The sequence below is a fragment of the Schistocerca piceifrons genome, chromosome 3 (assembly GCF_021461385.2).
Source record: "Schistocerca piceifrons isolate TAMUIC-IGC-003096 chromosome 3, iqSchPice1.1, whole genome shotgun sequence".
Lineage (NCBI taxonomy): Eukaryota > Metazoa > Arthropoda > Insecta > Orthoptera > Acrididae > Schistocerca > Schistocerca piceifrons.
In genome coordinates this window covers 488,760,257-488,781,793 of record NC_060140.1, presented here as the reverse complement: position 1 = coordinate 488,781,793, position 21,537 = coordinate 488,760,257, and the positions used below count along the sequence as shown (strand labels likewise).

At 44.9% G+C, this 21,537-nt stretch overlaps 1 protein-coding gene across 1 annotated transcript in view; it reads left to right on the top strand.

The window, feature by feature from the left end:
* The window catches only part of LOC124788195 (ras-related protein Rab-10-like), a 33,572-nt gene that overhangs the window by 4,438 nt on the left and 7,597 nt on the right, over window positions 1-21,537 (top strand). The window contains exons 2-4 of the mRNA XM_047255367.1: window positions 20,103-20,163; window positions 20,247-20,385; window positions 20,886-20,975. Coding sequence (XP_047111323.1) covers window positions 20,103-20,163; window positions 20,247-20,385; window positions 20,886-20,975 — 290 coding nt within the window. The remainder of the gene's footprint in view (window positions 1-20,102; window positions 20,164-20,246; window positions 20,386-20,885; window positions 20,976-21,537) is intronic.

Below are 21,537 nucleotides of genomic sequence, written 5' to 3'. Positions count from 1 at the left end.
TGGTAGTGATCCGGCTGCAGATATTCTATGTCCAAGAAAGTGTACTTCAGGCTGGCCAAAGACACATTTTGAGGTATTGAGCATGATTCCCTCGTGTTCCAATCACTGGCGATGTACCACAGGCGACAACGAAAAAACCAAAATGTCGTCCAGGTATGCAAACGCAAAAAGTAAACCCTGTAGCATGGAATCTGTGAAGCACTGTCATGTCTGTGCGGTATTCCTCAGTCCAAAAGTCATGAACATGCTCTCAAATAAACCAAAAGGAGTGATGATGGCTGTCTTTGGAATGTCACGTTCGGCTACAGGTATCTGTGTGTAGGCCTTTGCATAGTCAAATACAGTGAACACTACTGAACCACTCAATGCATAATTGGAATCGTGCAACAAGGCTACGGGATAATGATTGCGTATTGTCCAGACGTTCAGGGCTCTATAATCGCCGCACGGTCTCCGTGCACCTTCCTTCCTTGGCACCGGCTGTAATGGTGAGGACCAAGGGCTGTTGGAAGGCCGGATTACACCATCGCGCAACATGCAGTCAAATTCTGCCTTCGCTATTTTGAGGCGATCTAGGGCTAAACGTCGCTGCCTACAAGAGGTAGGGACCTCCTTAAGTGCCCCGGATGGTTGTGTCATGGCTGGAAATCCTCGCAGCAGCTCCACGTACTCGCTATCAATTACCGCGTCTCAATAGAATCTGGAAGTTGTTAAGCCAGTGGTGTTGTCGACCAGGCGAGAGTTCCTCATGCCAGGCAGCAGGTTGTAGTGGGCGAGTAAGTCAGCTTCGATGATTGGTTCGGCAACATCTGTGACTACAAGTCGCACGCAAAAGTGCACCGCAACCTGAGGTCGAGTTCCAAGCGCATAGTGCCATACGCTATAATCCGGGAGTTATTAGCAGCTGTGAGGGAAATGGGCGAAGACGGTTACTCCTGATACAGCACAGTTTGAGGAAATATTGCCAAATTGGAACCTGTGCCTACTAAGTACTTCCAGGTGGAACGTCGGTCACTCGCAAACAGGCGCCTGGCTGTCGGACAGCAAACGGAGGAGGCGCTCACTTCTGATCGCCACTGCCGTTTGGATAGGCGCAGGGTGTCGTACACTTACGTGCTTGCTCGCCCAACCTGCAATGGTACCAACAGACTGTTTGTTCTGTCCCTATCGTAGACAAGGCTGTCGATCGGCTGTGTGAGCGACGACAGAATCGATGACAGCTCCTGTTGCTTGTGTCACGACAATGTAACAGCTCGCTGATTTTCTGTGATAACAAGTCCACTTTGTTGACGAGAACATCATAATATGCACGTGAAACAGTTGTCACCGCACAGACGCACGCTGTGGTGGCGGAGCTAAGTATTGATGGCATCATTGCTTCTTGGATCATATTAGCTAATTCAGTCACTGCATCTAAAGACGCATCAGTCTGCGACACCACGATTGTTTTCACTGGAGGTGGTAACCGGCTGCTCCAGATCATGTGCAGTAAGCTGTCCGGGGCTGTACCTGCGTCTACTTTACTCCGCAGGTGACGTAGGTACTGTGACTGTTTTTTGTCGCCTATGTCCTCTTTGGTAAGCACCTGCTGGATTCATTCTTCTTGAAAAGTGGACACGCGCCGAATTAGTTCTGCTTTCAGTAGGTCGTAGCTGTTCGTTCCCAGCGGGCTAATTATGATGCCTTGAACCTCAGCGGCGTACTGATGATCTAGTTGGCTGACCACTAGCAAGAATTTTGTGGCGTTGACTGTGATACCTGCGTAGAAAAAATTTGCTTCAACTTGCGCAAACCACAAGGATGGATTTTGTGGCTGGAAGAGTGGTAGCCACACCGCTAGACGCGCCACAGAAGTATTTGTTGGCTCTGGTGGATTCGCCATCTCAATTTCTTGCAAGGACTTCTCGTAAATTCAGTGTGCATGCAGGAGATCACGTCGGGGTCACCACCTTGTCGGTACCAGTTTGAATGACTGCGATCGACGGATCTGCGTGTGCTTGTAGGCTAAATAAGGAAAGTAGGTTTGGCTCAGCTTGATGTAACAATTTATTAACAAAGCCCTGCGGGCAGAACAGACAATAATACACTGCAATCAGTAACTCATGCGAAAGTGTGAGAAAAGTTCAGTATAGTAAATTATTCTGTATCTAACACTTGGATTCACGTTTTTTTTTTTTTTTCAAGGAGTAGGACGTGGAACAGCAATCGACAATCAAAGAGTAAATCGAGGAACAAATTTCGCTTGTGTATTGCGTCTCTGGCGTTCAGCAGGAAAGTTTCACGGCACTGTACTTGCAAACACCTGCGCATGTCACGGTGCTGGACGATGACAGAAGACACCACATGAGGAAATTTAACACAAAGTTTTGAAGCTAACAGTGAACTGAGGCAAGCGGTTTCACTTTCATATATGCAGTAAAGAATGTAATAAGGACTGCTCAAGTCAACATTATAGGCACGATATAAAATAGAATGGTGTAGGTTCTGGCCTGTGCAGATGATGTGGATATTATTGCAAGAACAGAACTTTTGCAAGAACAGAACTGGCTGCTAAAAAGACACACAGGGCACTGGTGGCAGCGACAGCAGCAGCGGGAGTGGAAGTGGAAATGAAAATCAATAAAACCAAAAACATGTGAATAACACGACCAAAACTAAATACAATTTTAGAAATTTACCAGTCGCAAATGGAATTTGTTACTGAATTTGTCTATCTGGGAACATAGGCAACGTATTTTGTGGAAGTGCTATTTTTCTTCGGGTTCTGTTGGGCTATGTTCTATAAAACCCAGTGGGAAGAAGCAGAGGAAGAATTAAGACCTCGATCCTTGGATGGCGTACAGAAAGATTAAAAAAATTGTTGTTGTCAGAGGATGGAGAAGCAAGACGCTGGATAGGGTGAATGGAATGATGCCCTAGAGCAGGCCAAAGCTCACCAAAGGCTGTAGAGCCAGGAGGACAACAATGTGGTGGTGGTGGTGGTGGTGGTGGTGGTGGTGGTGGTGGTGGTGGTGGTGAATTTCACCATGAGCTCTTCCTTACATACAGTCTTTAGTTTAGCCCACATACAAACTAAAGGTGTACACAAAAGTAAGCGAGTGAGTGCCACTACCTGTGTCGCAGTACGTTCCTGTGCTTGTGCACCCTTCTCCAGCCATATTTCTTCCTCAGCTTCCTTCTCCTTCATAGTCTTTAATCTCTATGACTTTGACAATATCGGAAAATCTTTTTCTTCTGAATATTGCTTCCATCTGAAATTTCCACCACTCCCTCTCCCTCCCCCTCCAATTCTCCCCTCCCGACAACTTCAAGAACTGTTCTGTTGTGGTCACCCCAACACCAGGCCAGTTGCATCAAATTTGCTGTTATTTGCGTTACCACTGAAAACTATGTACCTGAAAACGACATATGCTTGTGGCCTGTAACGTAATCAGGGGCTGTAACAGAAGCTTGTAATAATCTATTTGTACAGACTTTATTTAAATATTACAACTCAATGGCAGATGATAGTGACACACACAGAGACTAAGTAAAAACAAACAGCATCAGAGAACAGAAATTAATGTAAACCAAAAGAACCCACCTAAAATAATAACAACATTCTACTTCTAACAAGAGTCATTGGCCACCAAATACAGATACATTAGTTTACGACTACACCTACTATAAATAATCATTAATTTTAAAAATACAACTCCTAATCAGATCAATTCATCAGCGAATAAAAAGTAATTTTGGCTATGATGGTATTTCTGACTATGGGAATTTTGTGCTGGCTTGACAGAATCATGCTCTTAGTATTTTTATAAACAAGTGATAATGCTGTTTCCTTAAAGACTTAAATGTGCTGTAGATATGTCTACAGGGTGATATTGCTGAATGGAGACAAACTGCAGGAGATGATCTCCAAGAGGATAAGTAGCAAAATGGCCTGACATGCATTCCAAACGAAGTACTTCACTTGAGGGTGGAAATAAGAGAAATTTGACAATGTGGGTTTTAGTTATTGAAAGCACACATGAGAACACACCAGGCAGATGGAGATGTTCTGCCTGTAATAGTGTTTCAGCTCCACACAATATGGCAGTGAGCTGAAGCATCATGTAGTAGTCACATTATCTTTTGTAACACCAAAGGCATGTCTTACAGAAGGGAAGGCAGTCACCTTCAGGGATTGTAGATACACCTCGCCTGTGAGGTGTTGTGGAACAATGACCCCTTACACTAGGTGGTCATAAATAACCCCATCCCTTACACTGGCTGAATCTGTGCTGATCGTTGACTTCACCATACGTTGGGAATTCTGTATAGCTCACAAGTGGGAGTTGAGAAGGTTGACAATGCTGCCACTCATAAAGGTAGCCTCCCCAGTGTAGGGTGGTTTACAGAAATCCCAGCACTGTGGTGGCCTGTGTAACAAACGTGTAACGAAACCGTTATCGGGGAGACTAGTCCGTAGGTAATGATACCGATGGCAGCAGTTCTTGTGGAGGATGTTTGAAATGATCTTCTGGCTTACACCATACTGGCAGGTCACCTGCCTGGTGCTGATACTGGGTTTACTGTCAGAGATTTTTTTAGCTCCACTTTTAAGTGATTGTTCCTCCTGTGGAAGTGATTGTTCTCCCTGTGGAACATATTTCTGGCCATATTCCATATGACCTCCCTTCCCCTTTATCGAACAGGGGATCATTTCCAGCAATTTAGCAAATCATCTTACATAAAAATGGAGATAAATAAGCCACCTCCAATTACAAACTTATTTCACTACTTGGTCATTTCAAAAGTAGTCTTTTCAAAAATGTTTTAGAAAGCAGCTGACTTCTTAAACGGACCAGAAACTGTAAACTGCCTATGGTTTTCTTAAAAGGTTCTCCACAGAGAAAGCAATAAAAACCTAACAGATGGAAATGATGGCACAGCTAAATAAGAAAAATTCTTCTTGGTAACCCTATCAAAGGCTTTTGTTGTATATTAAAAAATTCAGTAGCAAACTGGAATGGCATCACTGTTACATGGATGGAGACTTCACAGTAGAAAGCTGGAGATCCCATTGATATAGCATGAAAGTAATACCATAGTTGCCTAATTCTTGTGCATAACATACAGGAATGATCTACGTAAGTTTTTTAATGATATTTCAAGAATGTAAGATTCGCTGATGACTCACAGGCTGATCAAAGGTCCAAACTCAACCTTAGCAGATACAGCTCACATGATAAACAAGCCTACATACAGTCCACAGCTAACATTTTCAAGTCCTAATCTCACAAAGACTCATATTACACAATTTCGAACCAGCAGTACTAACAACATGTCATGCGAGGTGGAATAAAAAATTTTCAGGATTGGTGCTGCCCTCTGGAAAGTAGGAGTAATAGATCTTTGCACCGCTAGGTGGTGAGAGCTGCATATCTGATGAGTCAGTGTGTGGTGTGGCATTCAGCTGAAAGGCTATGTTGTGTGTCCACAATGATTTCCGTAATACTCTGTGTTTGGTGTGTGGCGATTTTATGATGGATCCACGAACACAACAGCGCGTGTGTATCAAATTCTGTGCGAATCTCGGGGAAAAGTCCTACGGAGACCCTTGCAATGATTCAACAAGTGTTTGGGGGACAGAGCATGAGCCATATGCATATGTTTGAGTGGATGCTCGGTTCAGGGCCAGCCGTACAGATGTCGAAGATGATGCTCACACTGGTAGGCCTGTTAGCCGCACAATGCCAGACGTTGTTGCCAAACTTCAACAATTGGTTCGTGTAGATTGACATTGAACCATTCAAGACCTTGCGGATGAAGTGGGTATTGGTTATGGGACATGTCAACAAATGTTGACTGATGAATTCGGCATGCATCGTGTTACCCCAAAATTTATGCCAAGGATTGTGACTGCCAATCAGAAGGCACAGCATGTCGAAGGGTGCATGGACCTTCGTCAGACCGCATCTGATGATCCAACCTTCTTGTCATAGGTTATCACCGGCGACGAGAGCTGGATTTATGATTATGACCCAGAGACAAAGCAACAATCGACCCAAAAAAGCAAGACAGATGAAGAGCATGATTGTCATCTTCCTTGATACCAAGGGAATTATGCACAAAGAATTCATCCCACCCAATCTAACAGTGAATTCCGCGTACTATTGTGACATTTTGCGACGGCTCCATGAAAATGTGTGGCAATGACTGCCCGAACTTTGGCAACGAGGGAACTGGCTGCTGCATCACGAAAATGTGCCCTGTCACACATCCTTGCTCACCAGGACCTTTTTGGCAAAAAACATGTCGGTTGTACCCAACCCACCGTACTCGCCAGATTTGACACCTTGCGACTTCGCTCTTTTCCCAGAACTGAAACTCGAGTTTAAAGGCCGTCAGTTAAATACTCTAGAGAGGATTCAAGAAGCACCGCTGGCGGTGATAAACACCCTCCAAAAAACAGGACTTCCAGAAAAGTTTGACCAGTGGCGGAAGTGCTGGGACCGGTGTGTACATGTGGATGGGAACTATTTCGAGGGTGATGGTGACAATTAGTCCAAAGATAAGGTTTTCAGCAGATGGCAGCACCATTCCTGAAAATTTTGGATAGCGCCTCGTAGACGTTAATGGTCATATTCCAAATCAAACTGACTTTGTAAACTTGCTTAGGGGCCAAGCTGGATAAATGTTATAAAGGAGTCAAGATATTGATAACCTAACCAAGAAGCTCAGTTGAATGTGTTATGCACTTAAAAGCCTCTTTCATTGTGTTGGTCGAAGACAAAGAGTTTCACTTTATTTTGCATATTTCTTTTACTCCCTGTTGTCTTATATAATTATCTTCTGGGGCAGTAAGCCTAAAGAATATTGTTTGTTTGGGAAAAGCTAGCAGTAAATGTTATCTTACTTTAGAAAATGCACACTTTGAATAAAGTTTTTCAAGTATCTTGGAATTCTTGCTCTTGCTGCCCAGTAGTTTCTGTTGCTGACAAGAAAAATCTGTTCCACCTGTACTGTAAAAGTAAGCAATTACAACACAAGGCACAATAATAATTTTCTTTGAGACTTCACCTCCTCTAATACCAGGTGGAGTAATTTACTCTGGTGCAAAGCTATTAAACAAGATGCTGCCCAAGGTAATAAAGTGGGAATCCCAAACAGTTCAAAAATAAAAAAATTGTTAAAAAAGGTATTCAAAAATAATAGTTAAAAAAGGTACTTTATTAACTACTCTTTCAGTAAATTTTCTGAATAATTAGATTCAAGGATTGAAAAGTTATTTTAGTCACTTAGTAGCCAAGTTCATCGCAAAGCTGCACAAGAAGTGCTGATGTACTTTCAACGGGACTTACATTTTTATGGATGTATGGTGACACAAATTAGTAAGTTGACATATTTTCTGTATTTTTGTTCAGTGTTATAATACGAAATAATGTTCTGGGGTAACTCATCTTTTCAAAAGAAAGTCTTTGTTACTCAAAAATGTGCTATAAGACTACTATAATTAGGTGCTCACCCAGGCTCATGTTGTAGACATTTGTTTAAGGAGTTGGGCATTCTGACTACTGCTTCACAGTATATTTATTCCCTCGCGGATAATCTACTGCAGTTCAACAAAAGAAATGGTAATGTACATAATACAATTCCAGAAGGGAAAATTGGTCATTACTCTACAGGCTGTCTTTAACTCAAAATGGGGTGCTTAATGCTGCAATTAAAATTTTCGTGAATGAGATTTTCACTCTGCAGCGGAGTGTGCGCTGATATGAAACTTCCTGCAAGGTTCGCAGAAGAGCTTCTGTAAAGTTTGGAAGGTAGGAGACGAGGTACTGGCAGAAGTAAAGCTGTGAGTACCGGGCGTGAGTCGTGCTTCGGTAGCTCAGTTGGTAGAGCACTTGCCCGCGAAAGGCAAAGGTCCCGAGTTCGAGTCTCGGTCGGGCACACAGTTTTAATCTGCCAGGAAGTTTCAAAATTTTCGTGACTTACCCAGGGTTATAAAATTTGTGACATACTGCAAAGTAAAATTTGAAAACAAACTGAAAGCGAGAACTCCTTGTATTGTGTAGAAGAATTTCTATTAGTGTAATGTGTAAAAAGTGGTTGGTTGGAATTACATCCATGTGTGTTTATTAAAAATCCTTATCAATTTTCACTGTCTAGCCATGTTTACAAATTAATTTTCAAGTAAAATAGCTAGTTCCACATAATCTTGATTTATCATGTCAAATGATCCAAAGAATGTGATGCTAACCAACCAACGATTTTCCTTTGGAAATTCCAGTACAATAGATTTAATAGTAAGTTAAAAGTTGGAGAGAAACAGTAGCTGTTTAGTAAAACAGTGGAGGAAGCAGCTTTTTACAAATTAGCATCTCCTTTTCCAATTTACTTGATTAAAATTAGCTGATGCAAGCATGAATGGCATTAAACAGTGTAGTGATATTTTATTGTTATTACACTACACAGGTAAGTTTCTGTAATTTGATTTCTGTTACTAATTTTTTTCCTTGACTTATTTTCATAACCCAGGTGGTTATCTTAACATGGTGGGATCTATGTAACATGATGAATAGGTTGATGAAAAGCCATTGATGTCAAGCTCAAGTGCAAGATTACTTAGAAACTTAGTGGAGACGGAATTAAAATCGCTCGTAGCACTATTCTAGAAATCACCAGTAGCATCTAAGTTAAGCAGTTTTGTTGCATCATGATAAACCTAAATTCAGTTAAACCAAATGGTCCAAAAATTGACTCCTATTAAGTCCAGTATTTCAACCAACTTGGCACCTTTCTCAGTGAAAAATTGGTATTCCCTCTCTCAGTACGTCATATAATTTTCTTCTGTTGGAAAAATTCTGTTTTTGTTGTGATCTGAAGTCCTTCGACCATTGTAATACAGCTCTCCATGCTGTTTCGTACAGTAGATCTGCATGTCTTTGGGAACTATAACAGTTGTGATTTCCCCATTCTGGCAACCACTCACACTATTCCAAAAGAGCAAGTCCATAAGTCCATATTGGTTGATGATACTTTTGTGGCGGTGTTCGTAGCGACAAGCAATTCGCTGTAGAACGGCTTACGAAGTCACCGCCAAACTTTTGATAGCGGGCCGACCGGTCCGCTGGAACAGTGAACAGAAAGATGAAAACCCAAACACTCTGATTAAATAAAAGTCGGTACTTATCTTTATTGACGAAGATACAGCAACACAATAGTGAACTCCGTGTCTACAGAAATCTGTCTAGCTTGAGTCGGAGCGGCTAGGTCAGCGTCGGCGGACGACAAACAACAACTCTGCTGCGATGAACACACAACTGACTAGCAAGTACACAAATCGGTGGCGAGTATACAACTGAGCGGCGAATACAGAACTGTCCTAGCACTCGCGACTCCAGCGCTTAAGAAGCCAGAAGCCAGCGGTGGCGCGCGCAGACTTGCGGCGATTTCCTGTATCGCTGGCGCTGCTTATGCGGACGGCGTCCGGACTTTGATGCTGCCAACCTTTTGGCAGCGGGCTCGGGTGGCATTACTGGCTAGGATACAACACTCCTCCCCCCCAAATCGCCGCACCGTCGTTGAATAATGACGTGGCGAGCGTCGACGGCGGGGGAGGGGTCTGGCCACAGGCGTAGCAGAAGAGACCGGGGCGGAGACTGTTGTCGGTGGCAGTCCCCGGTCCGCACCCCAGCATTGGCTGCGCGGGGCCTCGGGAAACACCGACTGAAAACCGAGGTCAGGGTGCACGCCTGTGACCACGGGCGCAGCTTCTGGTACTGGACGCGACGGTGCGTCGGGACCCACGAAGAGAGGCAGCGTCTCCTGACGCTGCGTCGACGGCTGCTGAGTGGGCGCCGGACAAGGCACTGCGGTGTCAGACTCCTTGGGGGTGCCCAAGGAAAGCGGCTGCAGGACAGGCTGAGGGGTCGACGTCCATCAGCTCCGAAGGCGGTGGCGACTGAAGCGGGACCGCAGGCGCCGGAGCGACCACCTGGGGCGCTCCCGAATGAAGCTGCGCGGGAGGCATCAACGGGACGAGCTGTCGGTGTGGTAGCGGCGACGGCTGCTGCTGCTGCCCTGGGGGCGGCAGCGAAGTCGGAAGGCGCGGCTGGAACCCGCCGCGGACCAAATCTGTGGGCAAAGAACGAGCGGCAGAATCCGGGCGGCCAGCGCGGCACAACTGGTTCTGATGCCTCCTGTGCACCCCAGTAGCACCTTGAACAGTATAAAGACCGCGATCCTGGACACTTATCACGGTACCACGTTCCCAACGACGGCGACCGTGATAAACTCTGAAAAAAAACGGCGTCGTTGCGCTGAAAATGCGTGCGGTGCTCAGAAGCGGCGGGTCGATCCGGGGGGTGCAACAACCGTAGTAGGGTGCGATGACGACGGCCGTGGAGAAGCTCCGCAGGTGAAGGGCCGTCGCTTGGCGTGGTCCGGTACGACGACAGGAACGTGATGAGGGCCTGCTGACAAGAGTGCGTAGCACGAAGGCGGTCCATATGATCCTTGAATGTGCGTACAAAACGTTCCGCTGCACCATTCGATTGAGGGTGGAACGGCGGAGTAAGAACATGGCGAATGCCATTGGCAGAACAAAAACTTTCAAATTCAGCAGAGGTAAATTGTGGACCATTGTCAGACACTAAAACTTCTGGAAGACCCTCAATACATTCTCGGTGCGTAACAGCAAAACTCCGTGCGAAACAGACAACAGATGACGTTGCGGATAATAGCGACGAACCACAGGATCCGATATGTCCTTTGCCTTGGATGGCCAACCACGTTGAACAAAACGTAATAGTAAACTCAGATGAGGATCCGTAGCTGTCTCACGTGCCACCTGACGATAATCAATCGGAAAATCCCGGAGGGATTGATGCTCATCGGCGTCAATCTTATGGCAAGAGTCGTCAGAGGAATCGAAGACATCATCCGCAGCAATCGGCAATCTAGAAAGCGCGTCAGCGTTTGCATGCTGAGCTGTAGGGCGATACAGTATCTCATACTGGTATTGTGATAACAAAAGAGCCCAACGTTGTAGTCTCTGAGCTGTCCGCTGAGGAACTGGTTTAGACGGATGAAACAGTGACGTCAGGGGCTTGTGATCTGTTACTAAATAGAATGGTCTACCATAGAGGTAGTGATGGAATTTTGTGACACCGAACACAATAGCCAACGCTTCCTTGTCAAATTGGCTATAATTACACTGAGCTTTGTTTAGCAATTTAGATGCGAACGCAATAGGACGTTCGGTGTTACCGACTCGGTGAGACAACACAGCACCGAGGCCGAAAGAAGAGGCGTCACAAGCTAACACCATAGGCTTGTTAGGGTTGTAATGGACCAGACAACGATCATTCAATAAAGCCTCTTTAAGCTGCTGAAAGGCTGATTGGCAATCAGCTGACCACACAAACGGAACATTCTTACGGCGGAGACGATGCAACGGTGCAGCAATCTGTGATGCATTAGGTATAAACCTAATATAATACGTCAATTTGCCAAGAACTGCTTGCAATTCGTGCAGATTGCGAGGGGCGGGCAAATCACGAATAGCTGCTAAATGTGACTGGGAGGGATGAATGCCTTGAGCATTAATAACATGTCCCAGATACTCCATCTCTGTAAGGAAAAATGAACATTTATCGATGTTGCAACGTAGGCCTGCCTGAGACAACACTTTAAACAAACACTCCAAGTTACGGAAATGTTCAGCAGGCGTCCGACCGGACACAACAATATCGTCTAAATAGTTGCAACACGATGGCACATTAGCCAGAAGTTGTGACAAAAAAACGCTGAAAAACAGCTGGAGCTGACGCACAACCAAAAGGCAAACGCAGAAAACGGAACAACCCCAACGACGTGTTTATGACAAAATACTGTTGTGATTGCTCGTCGAGGGGCAATTGCAAATATGCTTCACGGAGATCAATTTTGGAAAAGAAACCAGCTTCCCCTAACTTATCCATCAGCTCGTCCGGTCTAGGCAAAGGAAAAGAATCAATGACAGTCTGAGGATTAACTGTCGACTTAAAATCAGCACACAATCGTAACTTGCCAGACGGTTTCTTTATAATAACTGAGGGAGAAGCCCACTGGCTCGCTGAAACGGGTTGAATAACACCGTCGTTTTGCCAACGACGAAGTTCATCTTCTACAGGTGCCCGGAGGGCGTGAGGCACTGGACGAGCACGACAAAATCGAGGCCGAGCATTATCTTTTAATGTAATATGAGCGGCAAAGTTCGCAGCACAACCTAGTTCGTCTTTAAATATGTCACTGTATCGTTTACACAAATCGGTTATGCTGTCTTGAGGAACAACAACAGAATTAATTTGCAACACATTGTCTTGGATAGACAGGCCAAACAAGTCAAAACAGTCTAATCCGAAAATGTTTACACTGTCTGTAGCGCGGAGCACTGTGAATGAAACTGTTTTTGTATTGCCACGGAATGTGGCTGGCACGCTACATACACCTAACACAGGAATTTGTTCTCCACTATAAGTAGCCAAAGAATGTTTTGCCGCTGAAAGTTTAGGGCGGCCGATAGACGCATACGTAGCACTATTTATGAGAGTCACAGACGCACCAGTGTCTAATTGAAAATTGAAGGTCTTATCCTGGATGCGTAGCTTCACAAATAGTTTATTACACTGTCTCTGGATCGGTGCAGTGGAGGCGGAAGACACAAAATCAGCGCGTTTAGCGCGTGTTCGCTGCTTACGACAATTCGTGGGTTGGGCGGGTGGAACAACAACTCCCGCTTCACTTGCAGTCTGCACATTACTTTTTACAGCGTTTGAATTACGCTTGGGTCGCATAGCAGAGGGCTGGGTGGGTGGCTTATTGCGAACAAGTTTATTACCCACACGAACTGTGGAAGAGTCTTTAAACGGGACCTTCTGGGCGGGCTGGCTTTGAAGAACATGAATATCCATGGGCTGGGCAGCACTAGAATTGTTCTTGCGTTTACGCAAACAAACAGTCTGGATGTGTCCTTTCCTTTGACAAAAGTGACAAACCGCGTTTCTTAACGGGCAACGTTCACGAGGATGAGCAAGACTTTGCGCACGCGGCTGACGAATGTGTTTAACATGATGCGGCCGGCTAGTGTTTACAGTCCGACTCTGCCGGTGGGGCCGCGGGCGTGACATAACTTGCTTAGCACAGGCAATTTGAGAAATACATGGCTGATCTAACTCACACTCAGCATAGTCAAAAGTATCTTGGGCTTCAATGATGTTCATCACAGTCTCTAATGACGGGTCAGGCAACTTTAAGATAGCAGCACGAATACGAGAATCTGCAATGTTTTGAGTAATAGCGTCTCGTAACATGACATCACTGTAGGAAGCTCCACACACAGAATTAAATCGGCACTGACGGGTGAGACTCCGTAAATCTGTTAACCACTGTTTATTAGATTGATGTGGCAGTTTCTTTAATCTGAAGAACTTGAATCTGGCTGCTGCCGTATGAACTCGCGACTCGAAATACTCAGCAAGCTTGTTAACAACAACGTCATAGTCTAAAGCTTCTGGCTTGGATTCCGGGAACAACTTACAAAGTAGTCGATAGACTTCCACGCCTGCAGTGGAAATTAAATAAAGCTGCCGCTCAGTACCCGTGATTTTGTAGACTGTCATGTGCGCCTGCAACTGCGCGAAATATTCTCGCCATTCTTCTCTTGATGCATCAAAAGCACGGAAAGGTGGTGCTGCCTGTGCCTGTTCCTTTTGTGGTGGAGGATTAGCCGCTTGTTTGGCGATTGCTTCCACCAGACTTTGTATTTGCTGACTCTGTAATAAGATCAACTGTTGTAATTCGGCAGACATAGTGAACACAAATTAAACCAGCCCCCAAAATTTTATCGCTATAATTAGTATAACCAGAAACAAGTTGAACCAGCCCTGCACACGAGTTCGGAAGTCCTCGTCGCCAGTTTTGTGGCGGTGTTCGTAGCGACAAGCAATTCGCTGTAGAACGGCTTTCGAAGTCACCGCCACACTTTTAATAGCGGGCCGACTGGTCCGCTGGAACAGTGAACAGAAGGATGAAAACCCAAACACTCTGATTAAATAAAAGTCTGTACTTATCTTTATTGACGAAGATACAGCAACACAATAGTGAACTCTGTGTCTACAGAAATCTGTCTAGTTCGAGTCGGAGCGGCTAGGTCAGCGTCGGCGGACGACAAACAACAACTCTGCTGCGATGAACACACAACTGACTAGCAAGTACACAAATCGGTGGCGAGTATACAACTGAGCGGCGAATACAGAACTGTCCTAGCGCTCGCGACTCCAGCGCTTAAGAAGCCAGAAGCCAGCGGTGGCGCGCGCAGACTTGCGGCGATTTCCTGTATCGCTGGCGCTGCTTATGCGGACGGCGTCCGGACTTTGATGCTGCCAACCTTTTGGCAGCGGGCTCGGGTGGCATTACTGGCTAGGATACAACAGATACAATGCAAGTTCAATCTTCTAGATCGTTTTCCTTGCAACAATGGAAAAGGCTACTACCTTTTTTCCCCTCAGATACTATATGTTTGTCTGGCCTGGCCACACATATTTCCCCAATGTGGTTGGACCTGCAGTACAGCTATCCTTATAGTAGAGCCACAAAGCCCACTCTATCTTGGCAAGGTCCACAGTTCATGGGGGTAGGGGGAGGAATTGTGAACTCTTACTCCATTTTGGAGCCAATAGTCTTGTCACACCAGTTCCCATCAGATCACTGATGTTAAGCACTGCTGGGTTCGGCTAGCACTTGGGTCGCTGACATTCTGGGTCTACCAAGCGCATTTGGCAATTGGGATGCACTCAGCCCTTCTGGGGCCAGTTGGGGAGTTACTTGATCGAGTAGCAGTGGCTCAGGTCATGAAAACTGACGACGACTGGGAGGGTGATGTCTGACCTAATGCCCCTCCAAATTCACATCCAGTGATGTCTGTGCAACATGGAAATAATAAACACTCATTGTAAATATGACTCAAAGCTCCAATCCTTTCCTTCAAAGTGGATATAAGGAAAACCCTCCTATATTTTTTCTGACAAAATTGCTAGTCTTGTAGCACTGTTGGAGAGCTTCTGTGGGATTTGGAAGATAAGGAGGGGGAGGAGCCTTTGACAAACTAAAGCCTGGAGGCACAAAAAAGTGTAGTAAACATGGGCTCGAAAGTGCATACCTTAAGAGCTGTGAGCACCTATTCATCTTTGCTACTGCTGCAGAACACTTCTCTTCTACTGAACAAGTACTTCTCGCTCTAAAAGCGTGCCCCCCCTGCAGGCCCGGGGGTTAGAATAGGCCGGAGGTATTCCTGCCTGTTGTAAGAGGCGACTAAAAGGAGTCCCGCACCTTTCGGCATTTATGTGATGGACTCCTGTACAGTTTAACCTCCATTTTTCAAAATTATCGTGAAGAGTGAGCCAAGGGGGAAAGGGCACCTTACATGGTGCATCTTGTCCATCCTGCATAGAGATCTTTAGCCCACTTTCTCGCCTTGGCATTGTAATCCTGCTCGTCCTCCATCTCTTGGGTGAGGGAACCTTCCTGGGTGCATTTTCATCCACCCACTATGCAGTGTCGTTTTCTGTGCTGACGAGGACCATGGAATTCTTTGCACCTCATATCCAGCACAGTAGCCAGTCCATTGTGATAGGGCCACCATGTACCCTGTTGGTTGTAGCACCCTGACAGCATAGGGATCACTCTGCCGATGCCTGCATCGTTAACTCCCCACTTATGCCATGGAGTAGATCCCCATCTCCCTGGGGCATCGGGACTCCGGGCAGTGGTCATCCTGCCAGATGGCCCTTGCTGAGACTGTGTGGCGCCTGTGGGAAGGGCCCCTGGTTGGAGTGGGTGGCATCAGGGCGGATGACAACACCATGAAGCGTAGTACATCATCTCTTGCTGGTGGTCCGCCGCCAGCAGTCTCTTAGCAGGCAAAAGCTAACTTCAGTGCTAAGAAATATGACCCCAAATCAATCCCCTCCCTGGCCACACATTGGGAGGAACACCAGGCTAAGGATGGCAGCGAAGCTTATTCGCTCCAGTACCTCGTATAGACAAGAATTGATGGGGGAATATTTCATGTCCATGTAGCCTCCATTTTTTGAAGAGCATTTGGAGGGCAAGTATGGGGAGGTGGAGGGCTTGTCCAAAATGCGCTCTGGGTCAGTCTTGATAAAAACAGAATCCTCTGCCCAGTCACGAGCATTACTTGCTTGTGACCAGTTTCTGTTACCATCACGCCCCAGAAGAGCTTAAATATGGTCCAGAGTATTACATTCCACAGGACCTACTTTTGCAGTCTGACGACGAGCTGCGCACCAGTTTAAGAGTGGCGAGGTGTTCATTTCGTCAGTGTGTCCATCAGGGTCCAAGGGATAATCAGGTTGCCACCAGTGCCTTCATCTTGGCCTTTAAGTGAGTGGTCAGCGTGACGGACTGTCAATCCTAAGGGCCCGGGTTCGATTCTCGGCTGGGTCGGAGATTTTCTCCGCTCAGGGACTGGTTGTTGTGTTGTCCTAATCATCATTTCATCCTCATCGACGCGTATGTCGCCAAAGTGGCATCAACTTGAAAGACTTGCACCAGGCGAGCAGTCTACCTGACAGGAGGCCCTCGTCACACACCATCATCAAGGGTGACACATTGCCCGCGAAGGTCAAGATGATGGTACACCGCTGTGATGTCAAGCCATATATCCCTCCCTTGATGTGGTGCTTTAAGTGTGGAAGTTCGACCCTGTGTCTTCCCGCTGTACTTCCAGCACCACATGTCGAGATTGTGGGTGTCCATCACATCCCAGTACTCCATATGCCCTGTCTCCCATCTGTGTCAACTGCAGAGAGCATCATTCACCTTGCTCGCCAGACTGCTGGAGTTTACAGAAAGGGAGGAAAATCAAGGAATACACGACGCTGGACCAACTGACCTACACTGAGGCTAAGAGGAAATTTGAGCACCTACATCCTGTGGCAATGACCTCCTCTTATGCCGCCGCTACGAGAACAGTTGTCGTCCCATCAGTTCCTCGCATTCCTGTTCCCTCTCAGAATCAGAAGACATCTGCCCCCTTGATGGTGGGGGTTGGGGGCGGGGGCACTTGAACCCTGTTGCTCCCACACCACCTACTTCGGGAGCAATCCCCCACCCCAGCCATTGGAGATATCAGTATCCACCTCTGAGCCAGAGAAGCACAATTCTTCTTCGGCTCCTCTCACTTGGAGGGGGTTCCTTGGATCGCTCCCTTCCCAGGTTTCTGCTAGTGGGAAAAATAACACCTACCAGTGGCTGAAGAACCCAAAAGCAGCTGGTCGTTGGGCTTCACGATCATCCTCAGTCCTAGAGACTGAATCAGTGAAGTCCTCCCAGCCAGGAAAACCCAAGAAGCAGCAAGAGAAATCCACACATTCGTAGTTCTCCTGCACATCCAAATTACCGTCTCCTTTTCCCATCCACAGCGCTTCATCTCCCACATTGGAGGTGCAGGTCAGGGCTTATGATTGCAATTCACATAGGATGTCTCCTGTCTGAAGTGAGTCCTTGCCTTTGCCACCTATAGTTCAGGTCCATTCAGGTACACCTCCATGGTACACACCTAGGCGGAAGCTTCACCTGGATCTTTCACGTAGTCCTAAGGACTCTGTTAACCCTGAGGCTCGCCGCTGTCACTTCCTCTCGGTTCTTGACATGTACTAGTATGACAGTGTTTTACACTGATGGTCACGTTGGCTTCACGTATGTTCATGGAAGACATATTGAACAGCACTCCTTGCCAGATGGCTGCAGCGTTTTCACTGCAGAGCTGGCGGCCATTTCTCATGATCTTCAGCGCATCCGTTCATGCGCTGGCGGGTTGTTTCTTCTCTGTACTGACTCTTTGAGCAGCCTACAAGCTATCAACTAGTGCTATCCCCACCATCCTTTGGTAGCGACCATCCAGGAGTCCATCTATGCCCTGGAATGGTCAAGTCATTCCATGGTGTTTGTGTGGATCCCAGACCATGCCGGAATCCCAGGAAATGAATTTACCGACAGGCTGGCCAAACAGGCTACACGGATACCGCATCTGGAGATGGGCATCCCTGTAACTGACCTGTGATCATTATTACGCCACAAGGTTTTTCAGCTTTGGGAGATTGGAATGGCATTTATGCACAACGAACTGCATACCATTAAGGAGTCTGTGAATGTGTGAAAAACCTCCATGTGGGGACTGTGTGCTTCTCTGCCGGCTTCGCATTGGCCATATGTGGCTAACACATAGCTACTTCCTCTGTCGCAAAGACCCACCTCGGAGTCACTGTGGCTCTCATATGACTGTTGTCCACATCTTGCTGGACTGCCTACTTTCCGCCGCTCTGCGGCGGACTTTTAACCTTTCCAGCACCCTACCTTCAGTGTTGGGCAACAGTGCCTCAGCAGCAGATATAGTTTCACATTTTATTTGTGGGAGGAGGAGGGGGGGAGGTGTTTATTGTACCATCTAAGGGTGGGCATTTAGCATTCTCTCAGAGGATGCTACATTCCCTCCATTTTTATCTCTGTCGCACTTTCTTTGCATTTGTGTGCTATGGTGGTCATCTTTTTCCCTACTATTGTTCATCTCCCCTTGTCTTTTTTGAGGTGGACATTTTAATGTGTTGCAGAGTGGCCGGCTCATCCTCTTTTATTATTGTGATCAGCCAGCCCAGACCATCTGCTCTATGGTTTTAATACCTTCTTCTACTTGTCCTTGTGGTGTATGTTTTCCCCATTTTTTGTTCGTTCCATTCACTTTCTTTTTAGGTGTGGTTCCCCTTTCCTTTTCTTGTTCTTACTAAAGAAATCACCCAAAAATTGAAGAAGCAAACTAAATAGACAGGATTTACTCCTAAATTAATATTCTAGAGCTGCAAAGAAGCCATTTACAGTAGTTCAGTTGTTGAAAAATATCACAGCACTCTGGAAAACATGTAACTAGCCAATGACTACCTCGTTTTAAATAACCAGCCAAATAAAATCATCTAGTTTGAAGCAAAGTACCATTTCACAGCAACATTTTGTGACTTGAGCTTATGGCCTTTGAAAGAAGGCAGTATATGTTTGGAAAAATACTTTACATATGGCTGCAGAAGGGCGTAACAGTACATAAAACTAACTTTTAAGCAGTTAGATGCCTTAAGAATTTTTACAGTTGGAAAAACTCCTTTCTTTAGTTGCAAATTAAAGCAGGCCTGTTCATTGATCTGCCTGTGTGAGCTGGCTCGAGCTCGCGCCACAACAGTGCGTAACCAACCGGCTCACAGCAACTTACAATGGTGAGAATGAGAATGGGAGGGGAATGGAGGGAGGTATCAGAAAGAAGTAGCTCCCCACTAGAAATTGGTGCCAGTATGTCCGTTCTGTGGCCGCTAAGATTAGTTCTGCGGAACTGGATCAGGGTCTGGTGGCTAATTAATGTCTTTTGCAGCACTTCTATTTTCTGAGTGTGTTGCATTGATGAGGAATGACAATGAAATGAAACTTGAATCTCTTTTAAATGATACTTCTTATGACTGGTGCAGTCTTATGATGAAAGTTGTGGTTGAAGTTTAAATTGACATCAGTTTGTATTTTGTGACTATTTAATTCACATCTTAAATGGACGTCAATAAATGCTACTTATTTTGCATTTCACTAAAACATCAGTGTCTTTCTGAGTACTATTAATTCAGAGATAAGCTTGTATTTTGAACTCTGTGAGTAGATTTCATACTCCTCATTCGCACAAGTATGTCGGTCCAAACACTGTCATAAGTGTAGCTGAAAATGTGTAGAATAGTGAAAATTTATCTGGAGGAAAATTTTTATGCAAGCCTACAAGAACCCCTCCCCCTCTTTTTTTTTTTTTTTTTTTTACTTATCATGCATCTCCCACTTACATTGTAGGTCTAAAAAAAATCCTGTTTTACCATGAGCACTTCCCAGGTGACCAGCAAGTCCTCGTGCTCACCTAGAACCTCCTGAGCAAGCCAGATTTAAATTAATGTAAATGAATTTGGGAAGTGGTGCAGGGTTTGCGGGATGTCACAACTACGCTGTTTATTCTACTTATGAACAATTTTCAATTGTTTTTATTCTAGGTATTGACTTCAAAATTAAGACTGTTGAGCTGAGAGGAAAAAAGATCAAATTGCAGATATGGTAAGTGACAGAACTTAGTAAATACCTGCAGTTTTTTGTAGTCATTATTTATTTACTTTTGATTTTTTTCCCCCCCTTTTTAGGGACACAGCAGGGCAGGAGAGATTCCACACCATAACGACATCATATTATCGAGGTGCAATGGGAATAATGCTAGTTTATGATATAACAAATGAGAAGAGTTTTGAGAATATAGTGAAGTGGCTTCGAAATATTGATGAAGTGAGTGACTGTGACAGAATTATTCATTATGGATAAATCTATATAGGCTTTAATTGTGCAACAATTAGAGAAATTTGACTTCCACCAACATGAATTCATTTGATAGTATTAATGACAATACAGCTGATATAATGAGTGGTTTGACATTACTAAAAATTCCATGTTTCCTTGTGCTTTGAATTTATTCTTTTAACTATTTAGTGGTTACTTATGTAAAAATGAGAGTTAATTGTATGTTACCTGAGACACAATTGTTTTCTTTCTGTCATAGATCTTTTCTAAACAGATTTTGGCAATTGCATTTTAAAAGCAGTGTAATAACTGTAATTTTTTCTCTCATTACCATTAAATTACTTTTAGGTTGGTGCAAATTTTACACATTCACTCTTAAATTCATACACACAGTACTCTTTGGCTAATTATACATTATAAAATTTGTGAGAGAAGGAAATACTCTTGTACCTATTGATATCTGATTAATTTTTTCCTTGCTATTTCAGCATGCGAATGAAGACGTGGAGAAAATGATTCTGGGTAATAAGAGTGATATGGAGGACAAACGAGTAGTAAGCAGAGAGCGTGGCGAAGCAGTATGTGTACTTAATACATTATCATTCAATTTACTCTCGTCTTTCTGTTTGTATATACAATGTGGCCAAAATTCCAGGATGAATTTTTCACACACGAGGGTAACCCCAAAAGTAAGGTCTCCCATTTTTTTATAAGTACATAGACCTGTTTATTTCTACAATGGTTTACATCGGATTACAGCTTGAACATTTAGCTGTTTTTCGGCATGATCACCTTTTCTGTTGATGCATTTTTGTTGACACAGGGTGTATACGATCTGGGAGATCCGGGAAAGACCCGGGAATTTTTTCATCCGGGAGAAAACCGGGAAAAAACCCGGGAATTTTTTAGAATTCCCTGAATTTTTCATTGCTTTAGTTTTCAGTTAATTTTTTGTCATTTTGACTGGTAAGAACCGATACTCTAACAAAGGATGTAACTGTATCCTGCCACTGCAGAATAATACTGCAACAACATTACATGAACGAGAGAATAAAATTGCAAAGGAAATGCACCATATAAAAAAAAAAAAAAAAAAAACGCAGAGCTCATACAAGTGTCTGCCAACAGAAAAATGTGTGA